Here is a 24,731-nt window from a genome sequence, read left to right on the forward strand (position 1 = left end):
GTCATATACATTTAAATCCCCTAGTGGGAAAAAAAAGTAGTATTGCAGCACCACAATAAGTCAAACTATAAAATTATCTCTTTTAACAAGCATGGTAAATGACATTAAAAATGACAGCTGTATTTTGTTTAGCAGTTTCCCACAAAAGGAATAAAAGGCAATCTAATCACCCATTTACACACAAAGATGTCAACTCATCTCACAAAATACTAGCCCTCACAAAGTACTGTCAATGGAAAAATAAAGTTATGGCTCTCAGAACATGGCAACACAAAAAAAAAAAAAAAGAACTTTTGTTATTTGTATAGCGCCAACATATTCCACAGCGCTTTCAAGTAATTAATTTATTACCCACCACCAAGCTAGGTACTCATTTTACCAATCCCGGAAGGATGGAAGGCTGAGTCAATCTTGAGCCGGCTACCTGAACCACGCGGGGATTCAACTCGCAACCGTCAGGTCATGAGCGAAAGCTTAGGACTGCATTTCTGCTGCCTTAACACTTTGTGTCACACAAGGCTTTTAACCATCTTTTATTTTAAGGGTCACTTTAGTGAAAACACAACTTTCATCACTGCATCTCTTACCAGATTTGTCTCATATTGTGTGTGTGTGTGTGTGTGTGTGTGTGTGTGTGTGTGTGTGTGTGTGTGTGTGTGTGTGTGTGTGTGTGTGTATTTGTACTCCATTCCAAGCAGTGCAGCTGCCTGTCTGATGCACATTAGACATCATATTGAGCTTTAGATTTTTACCCGCTGTGTTCCTCGCTGCTGTAATACACTAGCAATCCCATGATGCATCAGCACAGCATCACATGATCAGCTAGAACCTGCATCTCTGCCTACTGGGAGGTGAGTGTAATCATTACACTCCATATTAACCTAAAAAAAAGCTAAAAACCATAAGCATACAGTTAGGATAAATTGTCATCTTCCGCCTTATAACTGACAGTAGCCATTTAATCACTTCACTAACTGTGATAGGAGTTTTTGCCTCAACACCCCCGCCTTCTGCAGGAGTCACAGGGAGATACTAGTATTTCCCAGATTGTCACATGGCCCAAATGAAGAGAAGGATTCCAGAAATTTTCTGATAAAGGAATAACTATACAAGATAATACTAGCCAACTTATATATACAGGGGATTAGTTACATAATGAAAGAAAAAAAAGCCACATTCACTAAGTGGCCGTTCAAGTTCTTTTAGTGGTGCAAAAATAATAAAAGACATTAAAAACCTAAACATTTTAGTATCGCTGTAATCATTTTGACCTATAGAATAAAGTTAGCATGATATTTATGCTGCATAGTAAATGGTACCAAATTTATAAATGACAAATGGTAAAATTACTGTTTGTTTTTTCATTTCCTACAAAAAGCGTTAAATAGGGGCTTCACAGTTTATTAAATATTTAGGTAAATAATGCACATCTCTCCAGAAATGAGGTGGAGCACGCAAAACTTTCTTGTTGCTAAAGGAGCACTAACTTTTCAGACAACTTATGCTCATCTACTAGCTTGTGTTAGTCTCATCATTTCTTCCAGCTTTTCTGCAATCCACTCTCCATCGTTAGGTACAGAGTTTCCATAGTAACAAGGACACAGGAACGCTACTGTAACAGGGAAGAGGGCTATCTTCATAGGCAGCGCCTGTGCACTAGCAGGCTGACAGATCTGCAGACAACTATGATAACGATCTCTCCTGCTCGTACAAGTTGTGGGTGTACCTACGTGGGTGTGTTCACACATTAGCCACAAACATTATAGTGGGTCTACTAACCATTCGGCCAAAATGTTCTAAATGCTTGGTCATCCTAGGAAAGCAGAGGGTTGGGCATTCAGATACTGTCACCAGGCTAATTGGACCAGGGACAAGGGCAAAGAAAATCAGGACAGTGTACTACTGGCAGTATGTTAGGTGCCTACATGTCTCCCCTGAAAGTAGATTGCAAACAGCAGAACAATAGGTAAGCTCACCTGAAAATTTAGAACTAATAGAAAAGAAGCGTGGAAGAGTGGAAACAGATGCAAATGCGTGGGTAAGTAGAAGTTGTTATATTTTAGTGAAACCTGTTAAAAACTCAAGTACGATTTAAGACCAGGACAACCTGGCCTATGACCACTTCCCGGGCTGCCAGTCTACCTCAAGAGGTGAGCAAGTCTGAATAGTCCTATCTATGCCTAAAAAAATCTCTTGTCACATCTATGTGCTATCTTATGTGTTTCATTCCGTTTCCCTATAAAAATTTACTATTTCACAGTATTGTTCATTTGTATACTACATTACTCTATGTATCACCTAGCGGCTTGAATCAGGTTTCTTATTGTAGAGAGAATGGCAATATGATGTGTAGTAATAGGATTGTCTAGATTTCTTTCACGGTTTGCATTTCGGCCTGTTAGAAAAATGTACCGACTCACCATGTAATTGTCACAGGAACCATTTAGCTAACTTATTTATTTTATTTCACTGATTATAATCATAATTATTAGTGCCATTTTTTAATTGTCACCAATAAATGACTTATTATGCCAATATGCCTTAAATTGTCATTTCCCTTTGGTTATTTTAGCACCGGAACAAGCATGCTACACTCACATTACCACACATGGTGCTGGAAAGATTTTTTTCCCCCTGCATAGGTATTTATGTGGACACCTGAAATTCATGAGAATTTTTATTTGAATTGAAACTTCAACCAACAACCACTGGATAGTGTTAAATCCATACCTTCACGTCGGTCATTCCTTAGTACTCGCACCTTCTCAATCTTCCCAAGCAAAGCCCCATCTTCAGCTGCCAAAAGTTTTTGGTTAATACAAAAATAAATTGAGTATTGTACTGTATTTTACATGGGAAACAAAAGCTAAAATTCTAAACATTATGAGAAAATACCAAACAATCAAATTTATAAAGGTAAAGGTAAAATAGAGTAAACGTTCATATTTAAATAGGCACAGTGGGGCAACACACTTTGCATAAATCAATACAGGTGAACACAAAAAAACCCCCAAAACTTTGCAGTACATATCAGAAAAAAAATGCTTCTTTCTAGACTTATCAGGCTTCTCTCATCCCCCTCCTACGTTTTTTACTCACTATGAAAAGCTGCTAAAATGCAACTTGGTAGACAAGACTAACAGTTCATTGATGGATTGGATCATAAAGCTGTCCAAAAAAAGTCTAGAGTAAAGAATAAAGAAGGGAGAGAAGTCGAGACAGAGACGCAGAGTAACAGACACAGACCAATAGTACCCATTTAACTACATTGCTCAGTACATGTGCTGTGACTTCTCTGTGTATGAGAGACAGGGGAGCAGAATCTCCTCTACTTTCTGTGTGCAGTGTATAAACGGCATAATAGTATCTAATCTCCATTAACTAGCTCTAAAAAAACCTGAAAATTATACATGAAGCCTGCAGAAGGAAAAACTGATAATAAATGTGGAAACCAAGTCAGAACAGTTCGATAAAGTATTAGACTGCCTGTCAACGGCTGGGACGGAATATCGCTAGCGATATTCCGCCACGGGGGAGGAGGGGAGCACTAAAAGGGCTCCGCGATGAGCCCATCTAATAGATAGGCTCACCGCGGAGGATTGCAGCAAATCACAGCATGCCGCGATTTTAATCACACGAGTAAAGAATCACTATGATTCTCCGCTTGTGGACGTCGGGCTGCACTTGCCATAGTTCTCCTATGGAAAGCGTGTCATGCGAGCTCCGCATGCGATTTATCACTGCAGATCTCACAATGACAACTGGCCGTAGATAGCCAGCCTTATTCCTCTTGTAAAATGTGATTGTTCTCAGTAAGAGAAATTAAGTAAGTAACCTTGTAGATATGATATCTTTTGACTGCTAACAAAAATACATGTTATAGCAAGCTTTCGAACCTCTCAGCGTCCTTCCTCAGGCTGAATGGAACAAATCTAAAGACGTATTTAATAAATACACATGATCACATGGTGGAGGGCAAGAACATAGTGAACTTAACTTGCACTAGATAAATACCAGAAACAGATCATTGTGGATCACGTATTCACGTACCACTGAATTTGAGAGAAATTTTTTTTGCCTCGTGTCCAGTTTGTTATGGAAATATGAAATTCTTGTTTTCACGCTGACAGAAATATTGGACAAAAACTATATATGAGAACTTGAAAGCACACAAACTATATGATGCTGGTTTCACACGGCGATATGCAGAATCCGCTTGTAAAGGCTCGCAGCAGATTCCAACTGTGACCCCGGCAGTGAACCTGCGTAGTCATGTAATGTACTGATTAGGCCTCACGCTCCACCACTTAGCGATATCCGCAGTACAATAGAACATGGCGCGTTCTATTTTCCAAGAATGGATTATGTAATTCTGACCCACTAATGTGAATGGAACTGCATAATCCAATACATTTAATGGATCCGCGTATTACCGTTGATCAATTGCTCGTGGAACCTGCAATCACTATCAGATTGTGTGAGCCCGGCCTAAAAGAAAAAGATTCAAAAATACCGAAAATAGTAACAAAATGTTAACAGAACAAAAACCACCACAGACCAATTAAAAACTTTTAAAATACATAAGATAAAAAAACAAAAACAAAAACAAAACAAAAAAAACACTCCTATAATAAACCAATACATATGGTTTCCCTTTTTGCTGTTCATACGAAGTAAGATCCGGTGAATATGGTGGGGGAGGCAAGGGCGACCTGCCGTTTCTTATCAAAATTGCTCAACACTCAGCGCTGTGTGGACAGGGTGCGTTGCCATGATGGAGGAACCAGTCTCCTCTTTGCCCACACATCACTGACTATTATGCAGTTTTTCCTAAACAATTGTTTAACCGAGCCTTCATATTCACCCAATCCCACGCCATGTGACTACGGTAATAACACCCCGCCCAACAGAAAATTCCTGTCTATTTTGGGTACTATCGTATATACTTTAAGTGTGTCTTCTTGTTCTCACTGATCTATACTTTCTGCCTGTGTGGCTCTTGTGGTACACTTTATTTTTGTTAGTTGGTAGTGCCTGCTCTGTTTAATATAACAGAAATATGACATTACTACATTAGCACATCAGATCCAGCCATTAATTAACTGGTTCCGTTATCCTTCTATACGAACACAGCAGGCTTCCTAAGTGTGCGGGTTAACAGTTTCTTGCTAACAAAGTTACCAGTGGTCACAAGAAATGCTAATGAGAGCAATCCTGCTCATTGGTCTAATGGCCCTTTTATACGGGACAATTATCGTTCAGATTCCGGCACTGCCGCGGGAATCCAAACGAATCGTTCTATGTAAACGCATGTGGCTAGTGAACAAGAATTGTTCAGTAATTTAGTTTCTTCACGCAAAAAGCAGAATGAGCAGTTCAGTGTAAACAGCAGTCGTTCACTTTTGAACTGGTCTGCTTACTGTGAATGGAGACAGGCGGGTGGAGAACGCTCGCAAGCCCGCTCTGCTTCCCTGCTGGCAGCGATACTCGCTCCTGTGTAACAGCACATGAGCGGGCATCACTGGGACTAGTGTTGGTAATCTTTGCCTGACAGCTTGTCCTGTATAGAAGGATGCTAAAAAACGGTTCTGTTTTGGGGTAAACAATCAACTGGTATCCTAAAAAAGGATTTCTAGGTTCCCATGCTTGAAGGCAGCCTCCCTCCCTGGCTCCAATCCCCGCAGTAGGCATTTAGGTTTTTACAGTTTAAAACAAATATATTATATCTCTGGATTTCCCCAGCATAATACTTTTGTGTGTAATATCAGTTATATGCTTGTATTCAGTAGAATCCACCCGTGTCTTATGGTCCAAACAAGATCACATGGAAACACCACAAACCCCTAAAACACACTCAACCAAGCAAGATATGACACCCAGGTTTAGCGTGTATAGATTACTAAATTTATGCACTGAAACAGGACGGTCACAGGTTTTACCCTGGGAGCTTCCCCGCACCCCATGACCAATTAAGAATCATAGATGAAAAGGTGTGTGATCCCACATGTGCTCAGCCCGCCCTTATCACATAGTCAGGAGGAGGGTTATGGGGTTGTAGCTGGGACATGGGAAAAGTGCAGCCTGGACAGAAGATCGCTACCAGATTTTCAGGGAACTGTCCATGCATACAGAAACTGTCCACCCTACGGTTGTCCTCTACATTTTTTTCCCTGTAGTTTCATAACTGTTTTGTGTATACTGCACTTTCCTTTCTTTGTAGAGTATCCTTTTTTACATCACGTTGTGACCTTGTTCAAATAAAAAAAAAAATAAGTTTTTCCCCCCCATCATTCTGCACTCCATAACCCCATAATGACAGCAAATGTTAGCTTTTCATTTCTAACATTTTGCATTGACACACGTATTCCCACCCTGTATTTATTGCTTAGTTGAAGCCCCTTTGGCAGCGATTACAGCCTCCCGTCTTCTTGGGTATGAAGCCACAAGGTTTGGACACTTGGATTTGGGGAATTTTTTTTGCCATTTCTCTCTGCAGATCCTCCAAAGCTCTGTCAGATCAGGCGGGGTCCGTCTGCGGACAGCCATTTTCAGGTTTTTCCATAGAGGTTTGATTGGGTGCTAGTCAAGGCTCTGGCTAAAAAGGACATTCACAAAGGGTTACTTGGTTGTAAACTATTTATACCCTTTCCTTAGGACAGGTCATCAACAGTAAATCGGCAGGGGTCAGTCACCCAGGACCCCCACTTAGCAGCTGTTTGCAGAGGCCAGCATGCTTGTGCACTCAGCTGGTTTGGCAGGGAGCAGACAGCTCTGCTCTTACTGCAGTGGCCAGGCATGGTATTGCGAGCCAAGTTCCCATTCATTTCAATAGAAACTTGGCCTGCAATACGAAGTCTGGACACTGCAGCAAGAACGGAGCTGTCTATTTCCTGTCAAAATCAGCTTAGCGCATTAATGCACCAGCCTAATGTAAAGCTGTTCGGCATCAGTCCTGGGTGACAGACTATTGATCGCCTATCCTCAGGACAGGTAATAAATAGTAGATCTATAGTTTACAACTGGACAACCCTTTTAAGCCACTCCTGGGGGTGTCTAGACTGTTTAAGCCACTCCTGGGGGTGTCTTGTTGGAAGGTGAATCTCCTGTCCAGTCTGAAGCTCAAGTTTTTTCTGTACTTTCCTCCAGTCAGCTTACCATCCAGGTGTTGTGATTGGCTGAGCCATGGCGCTCATGAGCCAATCAAACCCGGCGCTCGATGAGCCAATCACAGCCATTCAGTGATGTCATTCACTGAATGGCTGTGAACGATCGAGCGCTGGCTCTGATTGGCTGGTGCTCGATCCAATCACAGCACACGCTTGCTGGAGGCGGGGTATTCAAAGCCCCGTCACCAGAAGGAGAGTTCTGTGTCAGAACAGAGGACACGGCAGCCTGCCGCAATCCTGGGGACCAGCGCGAGAGACTCAGCCACCGCTGTATAGGTGAGTATTGATGTTCTTTTTTTTTTTCAATTTGCTAGGGCTTATTATTGGGGTAAGGCTTATTTTCAGGGGAAATGGTAGCACTTTCAAGTGGGACTTATCTAACTGTTTAGGAGTATGTAGGATAAGTTTTGAAAGATAGTAAATATATTAAATGGCCAATTAAAAAAAAAATTGTACATTTTCTACGGTCTGCAATAAAAAATATATATCTTTTTTAAAAAAGCATACTCATTAATTTTAATAAGAACCGCTCCTATAATTACCAGCACTGGTCACTACACAAAAAAGTCAGAGCAATCTGCTTCAGCTCCATATCCCTGTATGTTTTGGTGGTGACAGCCAGCACCCAATTAGCTGATTGGCCAGGGTACCCAGCGGAGGACCCAAGCCAATCAACCATTGGTGACTTATCCGGAGCATAGGGCATCAATAGTATTTGCCCAGAAAATCCCTTCATCATCATAAAGGGAACTAAGAACTGCTACCTGAACTCTCAGTGGGATACGATTAAGACCCAAGTCCAGCCCATCTTGCAGAAAGTCTAGTCAGAGCAGGATATTAGGCGTTATGGGATAAACCTAGATTGGCCACATCAGGATCTCTTCATGTACATTTTATTGGTACTTTCTTCAAGAGAATTGATTCTTCAGCATCCAAACTGATAAGTGAAGCTTCTCCACATTTTGGTAACTGACCAGACCCTGTGTCAGCAAGTCCAATTTTTTTCCATCAAGAAATAGATATAGCCTTGGATTCCCCAATTTCAGTGTTAGAGACTGGAACACATCCTGGTATAAGGACCATTCCCCTAGATCTAGTTTAATGACTTAGGAAGTCTGCCTTTGCATTTAAGGAACTCGTCAGATGTGCTCAAATCAGGGAGAGTGTATACTTTTCAGCCCAAGAGAAAATTTTGTGTGCAAGGTTCTGAAGGAGACTGTTTTGTTGCTCCCTGATTTTGGATGAAGGCCACCGCCACTGTGTTTTCTGAGAATGTCATAACATGCTGTTTTTTGGCTCATCTCTGTCATCATCTGAAGAGCTTTCCTTTGGCCACTTCCCTTGATATGAGTAGTCATCTGTATGGGCTGCCAACCCAAAGAGCTGGCATCTGTAGTTAAGGAGAGTACCTGTCTGCAGGACCATTGAACCCTCGTGTTTAAATTTTGGCTGGATAGCCATGCATTGAAGGGAATTTTGAACTCCTGGAGCTATGACTAGTTTCTTTAGAGTGACACTGATCTTCCATTCCACCTGGAAAGGAACAAAATTTAGAAGAGACCTTGTGTGGAAGTGAAACGCTACTGTTGGGATGCAAGAGGTTAATCTTCCTAGCAGTGATATAACTATTCTGAATAAACAAGACCAGTTTTTCAGAAAATTCCATATTTGTTGCTGAACCACCTTTATCTTGATGTATGGAAGAAAGGATCAATGTTTTCTGAGTCTAGGAGTAACCACTAGAAGATTTTTTTTGGTACTGGGGTTTAGATTAGATGTCTCCCAATTGATAATCCAACCCAAGGCTTGTAGGCGAGAATCAAATGGTGTTCTGGATCCGGCTACCACTTGAAAATAGTCCAAGTACGGTATCACAAGGATTGATTTTTGCTTCTGAATTCCAATCACTTTTGCCATTATTTTCTTAAAAATAGCCGTGAGGGACTTAATAGACCTTAAAAGGAAGATTTGAACTGAAAGTGTTGGCCCTCCTTCCCTGTGGAAGAGAGGCAAATGTTCAGCCAGGAATTCCGGAGCTCCCAGCATCTCTCTGGTCTGTCTGCCAACTGGGAAGGGAGGAAGGGGAGGAACCTTTAACTTGTTTGTGACTTTCCCATCATACACGGTGGCAGCAATCTTAGGTGCTGCTGTCATGGAGAGTTAAATTCAGCCCATAAGTATAAACATTTTTTTTTAGTTACACTTATTTTAAATAAGTTATATATCTACAGAGATTCCAAGACTAATGTTAGAATAGCACCACCTGCTGTTTCTTTTGTGTCTATCTCAGTAATTGTTCCAAGGTGATCACTTGTGCTCTTATTTCTCTCTTTGCTCCACTGGATTTGTGGAAGGATCCCTGGTGTGGTGAGCGGCTGATGTATTGACTTGGGAATTGATGATTCTGTAACTGCTGAATATTGATCTTCTGTGCTCAATACCTGTTCTTTACTACATGTATCCTACTAATATGGTATGTTTTGTATCAACCGTCATCTAACTGTCCTTTCACAGCATGAGTTGTTTAGCAAATAGTTTTGAAAGGACAATCAAATAACCCCATTAAATGAGGACCAGTCACCACTACTATATGTCTGTTTCAGTAGTTTTACTCCCTATAAAACAATGCTGGAACATCTATTCTTAGAACTCCTCATTGTCTCATTCACCGTTTTCCTCTTAAAACACAAGCATACTTACCAGTAATCTATTTGCCATGAGCCCATCACAGCACCCATGAGAGTCCACCTTCCATCCAGACAAGAAACAGGACCTCGTCCCACTCCAGATTTCTTTCAAGTCGGGAAAACCTGAAACCACCTCAGTCTGTAGCAAGATCCATACTGAAAAAGTGTCTCAAGAGGTCCATGGATCTTGCTACAGACTTAGATGGTGTCAGGTGTTCCCGCCTTTAAAGAAATATGGGATGGGAGGAGGTCCTATTTCCTGTTCAGATGTGAAGTGGGTTGGATACATACACACGCGCACGTATTTATATATATTTTTTCACTTAAAACAAATAGTGGGAATATAACAGTGCTCTCAGGCTCATGGGGGAAAAAAATAAATAAAGAAATCGATTACCAGTAAGTAAAGTTTTAAAAAAAGTTGTTTATCTTATACCCTTGACAACACCTATGAGAGATTAAACCAGATTATACTTTGGTGTGGGGAACTACTGCATGAAGGACTGGCCTCCCAAATGACTATTGTTTAGTAAAGGTATAGCCTAATTAGCCTGAGTAAGATCTTAGGGGAGCTCCAGGTGGTAGCTTTACATATCTGTTCTATAGAAGCATTAGCCTTGTCAGCCCCTGAGCCAGATACCGCTTTAGTAGAATAGAAACATGCAGACGGAGGGGAAATTCTTACTAACCGAATGGCCCTTGTAATCTACCTTGCCATCATACTTGTAGAGTAGCTTTTCTCCCCCCTTTTGCCAACTTTGAAACTGAATAAAGAAGTAGAAAAGATTTTCTCAACTCCTTAGTGACTTGCCACATTCTTAGAACTTTTATCTACTTGTGCATCTACCATTGGGGCTCTACTCCAGGTAGTTACTTCCTCCTCATTATAAGGGATACTTTGTCCTAACTGATTTTGGGACAAAGAATTACTTATCAGAATTTCTTCTGTACTAAGGCTTTTATATTCTCCTCAATAGAAAACTCTATTCTTCCTAGGTTTAAGGCTGTCAACATCTGATCTTGGATGATTGTAGGCTCTTTAGTATCATTGATATTCATAGGGGATCTGACAGTCTTTAAAAGTAAGTCAGCGTCCTCTACTTGAAGAAGAGGTCTGCCCACCATCTCATTCTCCATGGAGGCATCTGAGATATCAAAAAGCATCCCCTCCTTCTCTGGACAACTTGAGTCCATAACAGGCAGACAAGAGGTTTGAGATCTGTTCAACGGAGGAAGAACAGTTTTAAATTCTTTCATGGATCCTCTAATTTTAGATCCAAACAGATCTTTAATGCTTTGAAATAAAGAAGGGGGATTCTTTTGCCACAACTTTTTCTAAACAAAGACGATATAGGGCTTTAGTGTAGGCACACTCTTTATTTTTTTGATTTAATAAGAGACTTTTGTGGAGGGTCCCTAGGGCGTAAGGCATCATTCAGTCCTGCGTCAGGGTGCTCAGACCCAGGGATTGCAGGCCTTCATTATTATGCCGCCTTAGTTTAGACCAAAGACAGAAATCCACTTCTGGTGCCCGACACCTCATTTCCCATGTATCTCCAACATACCACACAGCACACCGGTATTGCCAGTACTCACACCACGCCCAACCTGTATTTAACCAACGGTGTCTCAGCACTAGGGTGCCTGCCGCAACCTGCTGCACACAGAGAATCCCCCAGACAGTCTAAACCAAGGGAGAGCTGCAGAAGGTCCCAGCCACTAGCAAAGTGCCACTAGGACCCACCAGAGAAAAAGAGTGGGTCCTGGGGCTCTGACACAACTGCAAGAGAGGGATCCCCAGGGCTTGCTGCAAAAAAGGAAGCTGTAGCAAGCCCACAGCCATGGACGCCACAGCACTTTACCGGGGAATAAGAGGAGGAATTTCAGACACTTCCAGCAGCTCCAAGTGGAGACTTAGGGAACAGTTAACCCCTTTAACATCAAGTTTGGGTGAGGTGGGTGTGTGTGTCTGTGTGTGTGTGTGTGGGGAAGGGGGGGCCTGCAGTCCCATCAACTTGAAATTCACCCCGTCAAAATGGTGTGTCCCTACACCAATGATCCTCTAACAATGGCTCACAACCCCCGCCAGACACAGACACACACCTGTGTGGCTTGACATGGCAGCCTTGCGTTATTGCTTTACAAATCATACGGTTCTTACACAGCAAACCATCTGATTCTGAAGGCCATGTAATCATGGAAATTGTGGGAATTCTACATCTTGCATCACGAGATAGGAGTCTAATCTGTAAATGCGTTTGTGGAGGATGTCAGTGTTCTCTCTATAAACCATTCGTTAGGGCCCATTCTCATCTGCATTACGAGCTTCATTCACAATTCTCTTCCTCTGTTCCATGGTTTGGAGTAGAAAAACAGAATTAAAATGGAAATATGTGTTTACACTTTTTTCCTCTTTGATTTCAAAGGGTTATTTTTTTAAATGTAAACCAAACAGAAAGCTTTAGGTTTCAGATTTTTAATTTTATTTTTCACATGGAACAAATATTGCACTTTGCAGTGCTATTTATGCTAGTTAAAAAAAAAAAAAACTTAACAGAATGGAATACTGAAATCAATGGGGAAAAATGTTTATTTTAATTTCCATTTCGTTTTTCTGCTTCAAGTATGGAAGAGAAAAAGACAGAATTTCTGAGGCTCTAAACACAGGTGCGGATGTGACCTAATATGCAAAAAAAAGGCATGAATCAGTTTAACAAACGCTTCAAAAAGTGTAAGCTTACCACTGTCACTGTAATCGTCAACCAGTATAATTTCTTTTATGAAAGGAACAGGACTTTTTTTTAATACACTGAAAGAAAAAGAAAAAAAAAAAAAAAAAGGTAAACTAACGGAATGAAAAAAATATCTGAAAAAATAAATAAATACAGTGAAAACAATAGCTAGCCAAAAGCAGACCATTCATCTCTACTTCCCATGTCTTTCCCACTGCTTACAACACAGCTTGAGGAGTCCTGCAGGTCACTCGGACTAGAAAAATCACAAATGGCATCTTTGCACATCACCTTTAATGGTAAGCTCACATGGGACTGATTCAGATCCATTACATTAAAATATATACAGCTATAAGAAAAAATTCTAATGGGTTCATTTAGGGTAGTTTCACATCTGTGCCCGTCTGGAGGTTCCGTTACAGATGCAGTTGAAAATACTTAAAGAAAAAGCACTGCATGCAGCCCTTTTTCTTCCATTCAAAAGCCGGCCAGCTAGGTAGAAAGCAGACGGATCCTATTATAGTCAGTGGGGATCGCCAGGCAGTTTGGTTCTGTCCAGGGACGGAACAGTTTGGCTGTGAAGATTCCCCTTACCTGCTTCCCCAACAAAGCGGGAAAGTGGAATCTCCTGGATTCCTGGATTTCTGTGTTGATTGCTAAAAAAAATGTGATTTGCTAGCTACCTAAATCACAAATATAGACAAACACAATCTACTTAAGCCAGCGACGCATAAGCCATTCTACCAGTCATGTCTTTTATTGAGCATATTGTGTGAAAATTCTGAGTACAGTGAGAGAGTGAACCATTGAATACAATTTATAAATCACCCTTTAGCACCAAAAGTTTCCTGTAGCTGCAGGTAAGGGTACTTTCACACGGGCAGACTATCAGCCAAAAAATTGTTCAAACAAGCGGTTTTGACCGATGTCATTCCATGTAAAAGAGGTACAAGAAATGGTACTAAGTGAGATATCCCTCATTAGTTGCTTTGTTTCAGCTTAATAAAATGTCATTAGTGAGCGATTTCTCGCTCAGTGTAAAATAGGCAGTTCATCCATGAACGACTGCCTGTTCACTGTGAATGAAGGCTGGTGGCTGAAAGATCTCCAGCACAGTCCGCTTTCATTAGCTGAAGGACTATCGTTCTTGCTTTCCACTCTGATACCAGCTATAGGCAATTGTCTAACTGGAAAGTGTTCTATGTATTCCGCGGCGGAATAACGCATGTATTAGGTTCTATTGAACCTAATAGCTAAGTCCTCACATGCGTGATTCTGCCGCAGATTTATGCCGGGGAAAAAAAAAAAAAAAAGAAGCACAACATGTTCTATTTTACCTCGTTTTTCTGTGGTGGGAAGTCTCCATTAATAGAGTTTTAATAGGAATCGCGGGGAAAAAAGAGCTTTCTCCCGCGATCGCCAGCGGGGACTTTTTTGTTTATCCCCACCGCGTAAAACCCGCTCCATCCATGGGCATGAGCCCTAAAGGTCTTTAGACGAGCCAATTCTCATTTGAACCAGTGACCGATGTCAACATTAGGCTGAATGAGAGCAAAAAAAGCTGTTTCGACAGGCAGACCTGTTTGGCTCGTTCATAAGACCATTGTTCAGTCTTTCACATGTACTGTATTAGCGAATGTGAAAGACTGAATGAGCACTGTTTAAACTGAACGATAAGTGAATGAGCTAACAATGATTTTTATGCCTGCATATGAATGACAAGTAAAAAAAAGCGAACAATATGCGTTTGTTGTTCAGTGGTTTGCTTGCGTTTAGACCAAATGATCGCTTGTTTAAACAATTTTTTGAATGATAAGCGTTTCATCTAAAAGCACCTTTATTGTGACTTGGATAACAGCAAGACCACAACTTATTAGCATAAAAAGTAGAAATCCAGTTAGTTTCACTTATTTTTGTTGTAACTGTATGCAGTGTTTGTGCTGCTATAAGATTGTGCATTCCAAGTCTTGCTTTCAAAATATGAATATTATGTAAAATTTCTAATCTCACTCTTTCTTCACCTCCCACTGATAGTTGTCATGCATATTAAATAGGTTCTCTTGGCCAGAGATTTTTGTGGCCAACCATCCCATCTGACTGCACACTACCAATGCCAAGACACATCTGGCAAAGGTTTATCTCACAGGGGTAAAGGGTATGGGACATGTTGAAACCCAATATGCCCGATCAATATTACCCCAAGCCAGATTTTAAAGGGACTATCGGGCTACCTCCATATAGTATACATTGTGGTTAGAGGGGTTATCCTAGGATAGACATCACCTATCCTTAGGATAGGTTATAAAAGTGACAGTGGGAGTCTCGCTGCTGAGATCCTAACTGATCCTGAGAAAGAGGGCCCCGTGTCCCCCACTTCTAAGCACTATGGGCTCACTGCACCCACCTGCAGTAACATCAGAATGAATAAAGAGGAGGTTGCACATGTACAGCGCTGCTCCATTTATTTCAATGAGTGAAGGAAAAGGGGCAAAAAACTGATAGAGTGGCGAAAGCTTTTTGTTAGAAAAATGTGAAATGGGACCTCCATTCATCACAGCAGTAGGTGTCTCAGCAGTGAGACCACAACTGAGCAAACTTGTAAAAACCTATCTTGGGGATAGGTGATAAAAGTATCTTGGGATATCCTGTTTAACTGCAGCCCACAGTAAAGAGCAATAATGCAGCAATTTATTGTGACTTGCTGGTAACAGAAATGTCACCCAAAAGCCCTGGTCTATCATGAACAGCCTGTTCAAAACAAGGGTCAGCAGCTGCGGAGATCTTACAAAAACAGCCATGATGTGTCGCTATACAGTGAAAACTTTACACTGGCTTCTTTTTGCTTAAGCTCAATGTGAAACTTCCTTCATCTCTCCAAGATATACATCCACACATACTCACCTGATTACTGTACGGAGTAATGCAGACCTGGCCTCATTATGGAAAGTTATGACAACGCTAGTTGACGGTAGATCAGTCATCCAATGTTTCCTTCGGCATCTTTAAAAAAAGGAAAAAGAATACCTAGATATGTTGTAGCATTAAAATAAAAGGAGAAAAGGTCACCAATTCGCAATTATTAACAGTTTATATTTAATAAGGCCAGGTGCTCAGATCACAGCCACAGTGGGGGTTGTTGCTGCACTTTCCTGAAATGGCAGGAAAAAAAACACTGTAGCGCGATTGCGATTTTGAAAAAAAAAAAAAACAGTTCCCATAACACGGCACTTTCCTTAACATGTAATATTCTAATATGTGTAGCACAAGGGGAAAAAATGTATACATTTGCTGGCCACTCAGGACGATAAGCTCCCCCATTTAAAAAAAAATTGCATGCTTAACGTACACTTTTTTTATGGGGTGGCTTGAGAATGTATCGCTTTTAGATCATAAAAATGATAATTATATATTGGTAATTTAACATTGTATGTAAGGCTGAAAAATGACATATGTCCATCCAGTTGAGCCTATTACCCCCCAATGTTGATCCAGAGGAAAGCAAGAAAAAAAAAACAAAAAAAAAAAACACGTCTATGAGGTAAAATATTTTTTTCCCCCTTAAATGGGGAAAATTGGCTATCTGGCAATTGGAATAATTCCCCAATTACCCACCCTTCTGAAGTAATCAGTGATATAACATATAATATTGTAACGGTCAAGAAAGGCATCCAGGCCCTTCTTACACTGTTAGTAAGTTCCCCATCACCATGTCCTCAAGCAGAGAGTTCATAGACTCACTGCTCTTACAGTAAAGAACAACCTTGGCAGAATCCCCCACCTAGGGACAGGAAACATGTGACTTTTTGATAGCTTTTTTTGTGTTTTTCCAGAGGCAGATGAATGAAAAATAGAAAGATTCTAGAATTACGTAATATTTTTTTTTTTTACAGTATTGGTCATTGCAAACATGGGGATACCCAATTTGTTTTTCCATAAAAAGGTGCTTTTAAATGGAAATGCAGGTTTATTCATTTACTTATTTTTTTAAATGAACACTTTTTTTCTTTACACATTTTGTCCCTCACTTGAAGATGTGATTAGGGATGCCTAACGAGCAGAGTATTACAAGAAATTGGCTGATACAGCAGCCACTTGGCCCCTCTATTGTTGATCAGCATCACAGTCAGCCAGGTGCATTAGGCCGCCTGCAGACGGGCGGGTCAGATTTGGCGGCGAGGATTCTCGCCACAGGACCCGATCGAGCGCCTGCAGAGAGCGGCGCGTACTTGCCCGTGGCTCCGGCTATTTGATGTGCCGGCTGCGCAGACCAGAGCCGGCGGCGGGTGAGTGATATTTCTGTGCGGGGCTTGCCGCGGTTTGTTTGCCGTGTGAGATTTTGCACGGCTAAACTGCGGGCGTCTGCATAGGATTGCGTTTGTTAACGCAATCCTATGCAGGCTTGCAGCGGCGCAAAACCCACGGGAAATCCCACCGCAGAATTTCCGCTCATGTGCAGGCGCCCTTAGTTGTTTGCGTGTAAGAAATGAAATGATACAACTGTCGCCCTTCACATTTACCCATCCCCTATAACATGTATGGTTATAGAGGGAGCTGGTAAGCCTTGATGCAATATGAAAGATTCCCTAGTTCTGTATTGCACAAGACTTACCAGCCATCTTCGTCACATTACATGTTATGCCGTGAAAGGCTCACCTAGGGCTGGGTAAATATGCAGGGCGCCCATCACGTCAGTTTGTTTTTTTACATTGAGAGAAACGCTAATTTCTAAAAGGAATGAACATATGTGAAAGCTGCTAAGGCCATTTACTCATCCCCAAGATGTGACGGTGCTACCCAGCTGAAAATGACAGAGTGCTGGGACTGGTGGCTGCAGTGCCATGGCCACTGCTTTCTTTCTCCGTCGGTAACCCCCTCTCCTTTGCCTAATGGCTTCTACACCTTCACTCCTCTGTACTTCAAGTTTGCCCTCTAACACTAAGAAAAGATTAACGGCAGCAGTGATGAAAAGGCTACATCCTGCTTTGGTCACGGGGGCAGGCAGAAAGTAATGGCTCCTTCTCTGCTTCTGTTATTTTTACCTCCAAAAACGAACAACAAGTTTGGGGGATTTTCCACCACTTTTTAGTGACTTGGAGATATGAAAGGATGCATCTTGTAACATGTAATGAATTGAACTCTTGCTTCTTTGTCAATATGGGTGGGTATTTCTTAAGAACTATGGAACTGATTCACCAGATATTCTGGAGCAGATTTAAATAGAATTATTTCATCCAGAATCTGTATGTAAGGGGAAATCTTGAAGACAACGTCTGGAGCCCCCAAACCCTACGGGCAAATGGGAAGAAACTAGATGGGAAGGTTAGATTTTTAATTGCGGCTTCTGACAGAGTTTCAAAGTAGTTCTTTATAAGCCTATTAAATCGATCCATCGATTTAAGGACAAAATGCTGAACCAGGATAGATAGAGGAAAGGGGTATATTACCTGAAGATTTTTATTTTTGCCACCCCTCTGAGCCACCAGTTCTGGACCCATTTTCAGCTGTTCAAAATGGCAACAATTTTCAAATTACCAAATGCACACCACGTATTGCTCTCTGATCGGCCAGTGTTGATCACAAGAGTAGCTCTAGCTAATCAGAACAGGTATAGTGCATTGGTAATTACATAGTCTGAAGATTGCGTTGGCAATCTTGAACAGCTGGAAACAGTGGATTGCAGGACAACAAAAGAAGAACAACTGAAGTTAATATCCAGCCCTGCCCACAGCAAGTGAGCCCCATTTACCAGTTTTCCCCGACAGCAGTGTCTGCACAGATCCCTTTACTTCCGGGTTTGCTGTAATGCGCATGGTCCTCAGGGCTCGCCGTCGTACATGCACAGGTCCGCAAAACAAATCTGCATGCTTAAATTAATTTGCGGATGCCCTTGCTTCCCTATGGGCGGCTTGATTTACGGGTGTCCTGTGTGAGTTTCATAAATCAAACCCGCGTGTGGACATTGGGCCTTACTGTTCTCCCAGTTCTAACTGTACTAAACCCTACAACAGCTTCACCCCTATTTTTTATTACTTAGTCCCTAGTCACGGTCTTCTCCTTTATCTCTTTGGTTGCCGTACCCCCCAGTCCCTAGTTTAAACACTCCTCCAAACTTTTCTTCTCTCCCAGCACAGCTGCACCCTCCCCATTGAGATGCAGCCCATCCCTATGGCAGAACCTGTAGCCAACAGCAAAGTTGGCCCAGTTTCTCAGGAACCCAAACTCCTTCTTCCTACACCAACTCTGGAACCACTTGTTTACCTTCCTAATCTCCCACTGCCTTTTGGTGTGACACATGGTACAGGTAGTATTTCAGAAAATACTACTTTGGAGGTTCTTCCCCTAAGCTTACATCCTAGTTCTCTGAAATTGTTTTTAAAGGACCTTCCACCTAAAGTTTGTTATTTGTGCCAATGTGTACCATGACTACTGAATCCTCACCAGGCAGTCCTCGGCCACTTATTGTTCAGGGTTTCACATGTGAAACACTGAACAAGCAGTGTATAAACTGCCCAACAAGTGAATGAACCGCTGCTGGTTTTTATAGTGGATAAAACTGAACGACGAGCAAGAACCACACGATTCTGGCTTGTCGTTTACTCGATGCCTGCATTTAAACTGAGCGATTATCATTCGTTTGAACGATTTTCTGAACGATAATCGTTCAGTCTAAATGGGGCATGAGGGTGTCCAATTAGTGTACATCCACTAGCTCAGGGAAAATTGACAATTAAAAATGAAAGGGTGGGAAAAAAAGTGAAAGTTTTAAATGTACATGTAATGTAACTGAGAAATAATGCTACTCTTCAGAATAGTCTGTCTGTAAATGCATTCACCTGAAACATGCATACAGTGAACATTTTCCATCAACATTAACTATAACATTCAAGACAAAAGATAATTATTTGCTTAAGTCTTGTTACACTCTAAGCCAAAATAATGATACAAATGTTAATGCCTTAGGAAAACTCAGCAGAGTTTGTTTTCAGGCTACCATGTCATTGTTAATATTTATACAGCAACTGAGCATGGAATAAATCTATCTTGTCCACGCAGAAAGGAATTAAATTAATATCTACTGTTATGTTTGCTTTGAACACAGCATGAGTACATTTGGGAAAAGCAAGGTACTATGGGAAAATATGAGAAGGGGAGCTCATTTAGGCCTCCTTCCCACGAACGGATTTCCGCCACGTAATTCGCGGCGGAAATCCGCTGCGTTGCCCGCAGCTATTAGGTTCTATTGAACCTAATAGCTCAGTGCTCACGGTGCGGAATTCCACCGCGAATTCACCCGTCCTCACCCACGGCATGCTCTATTTGCCGCGGGTGTACGCGCGGGCGGCTTCCATTGCAGTCAATGAAAGCCGTCCGTTCACGCTATCTTCCGCTGTAGCACAGCGGAAGATAGAGTGAAAACGCTTCCCCGCCCACCGCCGGCGCGTCACGTGACGCGGCGGAGGTGGGCAGGGAAACGTCATGCGGGAGCGAGGACGCCGAATCCGCAGGTAAGTATGGGGTCTCCTGGGGGGCGCCGTGACGGGCTCCGCCGCGGAATTTCACAGCGGAGCCCGTCACGGCCGTGTGCAGCCGGCCTTAGGCCGAGTTTATTCTCTTTTTTTGCTTCACTTTGATAAGTTTTGACACAAGGGTCAGAATACAATTAAATCCATAACAACTGAACAATTTGTGCTGAAATGAGACTTTCAGACAATGAATACTGCAGGACATGTTTGGTACAGACCCTTAAAGTGGTTATGATCAATTGACACTAATGTACAGGTAACTTTGCCTTGACACATCATTTTACTGGCCATTAACATTAGATATCTCCTTCAAGACCAGAGAATTTTATTTATTTGCTTTTTTTATTTATCAACTGCTGCAAAAGCTAATAAAGTATTGGGGTGCATTAAAAGAGGTATAGGGGCGAGAACATTATCCTTCCATTACATAAGGCACTTGTCAGACCTCACATGGAATACTGCGCACAGTTCTGGTCACCGGTGCTCAGGAAAGATGTTACAGTGCTGGAGGGGGTTCAAAGAACAGCAACTAAACTAATACATGGAATGAAGGGACTGGAATACCCAGAGAGGCTATCCAAATTGGGATTATTTACCCTGGAAAAGAGACGGCTAAGGGGTGATCAAATAACTATGTATAAATACATTAGGGGACAATACAAGGATCTCTCCCACAATCTGTTTACACCCAGGACAGCAAGGAGAGGGCATCCGCTACATCTAGAAGAAAGCAGGTCTCATCGCCAACACAGAAATGGGTTCTTTACTGTAAGAGCAGTGAGACTGTGGAACTCTCTGCCTGAGGATGTGGTGATGGCAAAATCCATAGAGGAGTTTAAAAGCGGACTTAAAGGGGTTGTCCCGCGGCAGCAAGTGGGTCTATACACTTCTGTATGGCCATATTAATGCACTTTGTAATGTACATTGTGCATTAATTATGAGCCATATAGAAGTTATCAAAAGTTTTATACTTACCTGCTCCGTTGCTAGCGTCCTCGTCTCCATGGTGCCGACTAATTTTCGGCCTCCGATGGCCAAATTAGCCGCGCTTGCGCAGTCCGGGTCTTCTGCTGTATTCAATGGGGCCGCTCGTGCAGAATGCCGGCTCTGTGTAGCTCCGCCCCGTCACGTGCCGATTCCAGCCAATCAGGAGTCTGGAATTGGCAATGGACCGCACAGAAGAGCTGCGGTCCACGGAGGGAGCAGACCCCGGCGGCCATCTTCAGCAGGTGAGTATGAAGACGCCGGACCGCCGGAATTCAGGTAAGCACTCTCCGGTTTGTTTTTTTAACCCCTGCATCGGGGTTGTCTCGCGCCGAATGGGGGGGGGGGGGTTAAAAAAAAAAAAAAAAAAACCCGTTTCGGCGCGGGACAACCCCTTTAATGTCTTTCTGCAGCGGAAGGATATTACAGGACATAAATCTTAGGTTAATTGTTAATCCAGGTATACAGGCAGGTAGGAACTATTAGAGGTTGATCCAGAGAGTAAGCTGATTGCCATTAGGGAGTCGGGAAGGAATTTTCCCCCAAAAGGGCTAATTGGCTCCTGCCTCTTGGGGTTTTTTGCCTTCCTCTGGATCAACAACATAGGAGGATAAACAGTCTAAACTAGATGGACTTACATACTATGTTACTATGTAATATGATCAAAACTCATGGAGTACTTTAGTTTGGACAGTTGCAGCCTTGGTTTGGATTGTGAGGTGGATCCTCATTCAACAGGTAAAAGGTTAAGAAGGGCTGTGCGTTATGCATTTGTCAAAAAAAAAAACACAACACAGCACCTAGAAGAAGTTGGTGGAACAGACAAACTTTCTCTGTGGGATTTTAATGTTAACATAAGTGATTACACTATCCGAGCAAAAGGATCATTTATTGTGGGAAAACTGACCCGTTGAAGGGAGTCTCTAGTACCCTGTTGTACCGCCTCTAGCTTGGATGCAGGAGATGATATGGGCAGGCATGGAGGTTCTACTACACTGTTGTTGGGCTCCAAGGTGTGGTCAGATTAAGCCTCTGTTTATGTAGCCCCGTCCTTTCCCAATACTGCAAAAAATTCTTTCAATGGAAGATTATTGACAATCTACTCAAAGATTCAATTTATCTAGCTGATCTTAAAGGATTCCATACAGAACTTCTTGCATGATGATCAAACTTCCCCTCTATTATAGTGGTGTGTTCCGGTGCGGTATGGAACATGACAAGAAATGGAAATACTCCATTCACCTTAAAGATGTACGTCTTCAAAGTAGCATACTAAACCTCCTGGTCTAGTCCCCCACCCCCACAATATGCCCCCTGCCCCTCCCCATGGCTTCCACTTTTGCCTATTATGTACACTTCCTGCCCATACCTCCTGTACTACTCCCACTCCGTTTGTGTCCTAAAAACTGTATATCACATGTTATCGTCACATTGCCATGTTCCCCCTTGCTCCACCGTCTGCCCATGTACCTTCTATTATTATTCCACCCTCCCTGTGTGTCCAAATAATTGAGTACCACATGTAACTTGTAATTTCTGTAAATTTCGTATTATTTGTGTTCCCAATGTGCCTCAAAAGCGCTGCAGAATAAGTTGGTGCTATATAACAAAAGATTATTATTATTACTGTTATTCTTTTTTCAAACTTCTAAATAGCATACAGGAGTTAGAACTTTGTATAAACCCTCACAATCACAACACAATGTTGCAGCATTAATCTCAGCTACATGGATAAAGCATTTAATAGGGTACATTGGGCATTCCTCCATACCTACAGTTCTGGGGAGTATTCTGGCACTTTACAAGGGGGCAACTGCTAGAGTGAAGGTTAATGGTCTGCTATCAGAATCCCTGACAATAGCAAATCTGAGTAGACAGGAGTGTTCCTTGTCACCTATCCTTTACGTAATATTTATGGACCAGGCAGCTGTGTCATTGCTGAAGAATCTTCATATTCATGGTATTGAAGTAGGACAGCACCAACAAAAACTAGCACTGTATGCCAATGACTTAGTGTTATATATAACAGATCCCCTTGTATCTCTGCCTTCTGTACTTAAAGAGTACTTAAAATCTGAAGGCCTAAATATTTCTCTTGATGGAGCTCTTGCTACAGAGTCTTGGGGGTCAAACTTTCTCCTTCAAGTGGCAAGACACATGGCTTAAATATCTTGACATACCAGCTGTCCAAGGATCCATGTGAATTGTCTACCTCCTTAGGCCTCATGTCCACGGGGAAAATCAGACCCGCTACGGATTCTCCATGGAGAATCCGTAGCGGGTCCCTCCTGCCCCGCGGACATGAGTGCTGAAAAGAATTAACTCACCTCTCGCACGCTCCAGATCTTCCCTTCGTCGCGGCTTCATCTTCTCACCGTTGCGGCCGGATGTTCTTTCTTCGGCCCGGCAGATGTGCACGGCATGTCGGTTGCGTGCCGCGCGCATGCGCCGGCCCGAAGAAAAAAGATCCGGCCGCGACGGAGAGAAGATGAAGCCGCGAAGAAGGGAATATCCGGAGCAGGTGAGTATATTCTGATTTTGGTCTCCTGCGGATACGGACTGCTTCCATAGGCTTCAATAGAAGCCTGCGAGAGCCGTCCCTGCGGGAGACCCGCACGAAAATGGAGCATGGTCCGGATTTTTTCATGCTCCATTTTTTTTTAATTCACTTTCATTGACCATCCGCGTGTATTTATCTACCCGCGGGTGGTCAATGTACCCCTATGGGATGTGGATCTGCATGCGGGCGATCCGCTGCGGATTTTAATTTTTATTTTGCCCGTGGACATGAGCCCTAAGGCACACATGAAGGATTTGCTAGATTAGAACTAAGCATCTCTCCTGGGTTGGCAGAAGTAATGCTACTATGTTCTACCTTGATTTCTTTACATCTTTTAAACACTATCTATAACTGTACATACATCTTTTTTCAACAATTGTCTGGGGCAGTTAGTAAAATTTGTGTGGGGTACCACTAGACCTCGCATTGTCTTGGCAAGGCTATGTCGATCAAAGATAGCAAGTGGTACGGTGTTACTAGATTTCAAACAATATCACCAGTTTGCCATCCTGGCAAGCATAATAGATTTGTAAAAGAGGATTTGAACCAAACAATGGTACCCACGGTAAGCAGGCATTACACCCACCACTGTCTCTCCCTTGGTCAGACACAACTGGCATACTTTTTATCTTCCCTTTCTTAAATAATTCCTATCACAATAAGATACACATCCCTTTCGAGGATAGAACAAACAGGACCCGGACCTGGACCCAAGTGGTTCAGCCCCTTTGCACATCCCTTTCGAGGATAGAACAAACAGGACCCAGACCCAACCAGTTCAACCCCTTGCTGCCATAGGGGATGCTCCTACTTTTCCTTTTCTGCAGGGTACCTGTTCGGAGAAGAAATTATCCTGCCTTTCATATCTGCAATTCAGGTCATAGGTCTCAGCTTTCAGAGACTGTTCTATGATGGCTCAGGACAGGATTTCCTTGGAGACATTTGTGGCAGTCACCACCGCCCCATCATGATAGCTTTCTTCACTGTATGGCTTCTTGAGGACCTCCTCCTTCATTCCTCCTCTGACATTCACAAGAGTGTGGAAGAAAAAAAGCTTAAGTTTCAATTTATAAAGGTGG

General features: G+C 42.3%; 1 protein-coding gene across 1 annotated transcript in view; it reads right to left on the bottom strand.

Annotated features, from left to right (window-relative positions):
• The window catches only part of GALNT2 (polypeptide N-acetylgalactosaminyltransferase 2), a 116,198-nt gene that overhangs the window by 60,207 nt on the left and 31,260 nt on the right, over window positions 1-24,731 (bottom strand). Inside the window, exons 4-6 of the mRNA XM_066595996.1 lie at window positions 15,487-15,585; window positions 12,595-12,662; window positions 2,731-2,796 (exon numbers count right to left, since the gene is read on the bottom strand). Of these exons, the coding sequence (XP_066452093.1) occupies window positions 2,731-2,796; window positions 12,595-12,662; window positions 15,487-15,585 (233 nt within the window). The remainder of the gene's footprint in view (window positions 1-2,730; window positions 2,797-12,594; window positions 12,663-15,486; window positions 15,586-24,731) is intronic.

Source organism: Eleutherodactylus coqui, chromosome 3, assembly GCF_035609145.1.
Source record: "Eleutherodactylus coqui strain aEleCoq1 chromosome 3, aEleCoq1.hap1, whole genome shotgun sequence".
Lineage (NCBI taxonomy): Eukaryota > Metazoa > Chordata > Amphibia > Anura > Eleutherodactylidae > Eleutherodactylus > Eleutherodactylus coqui.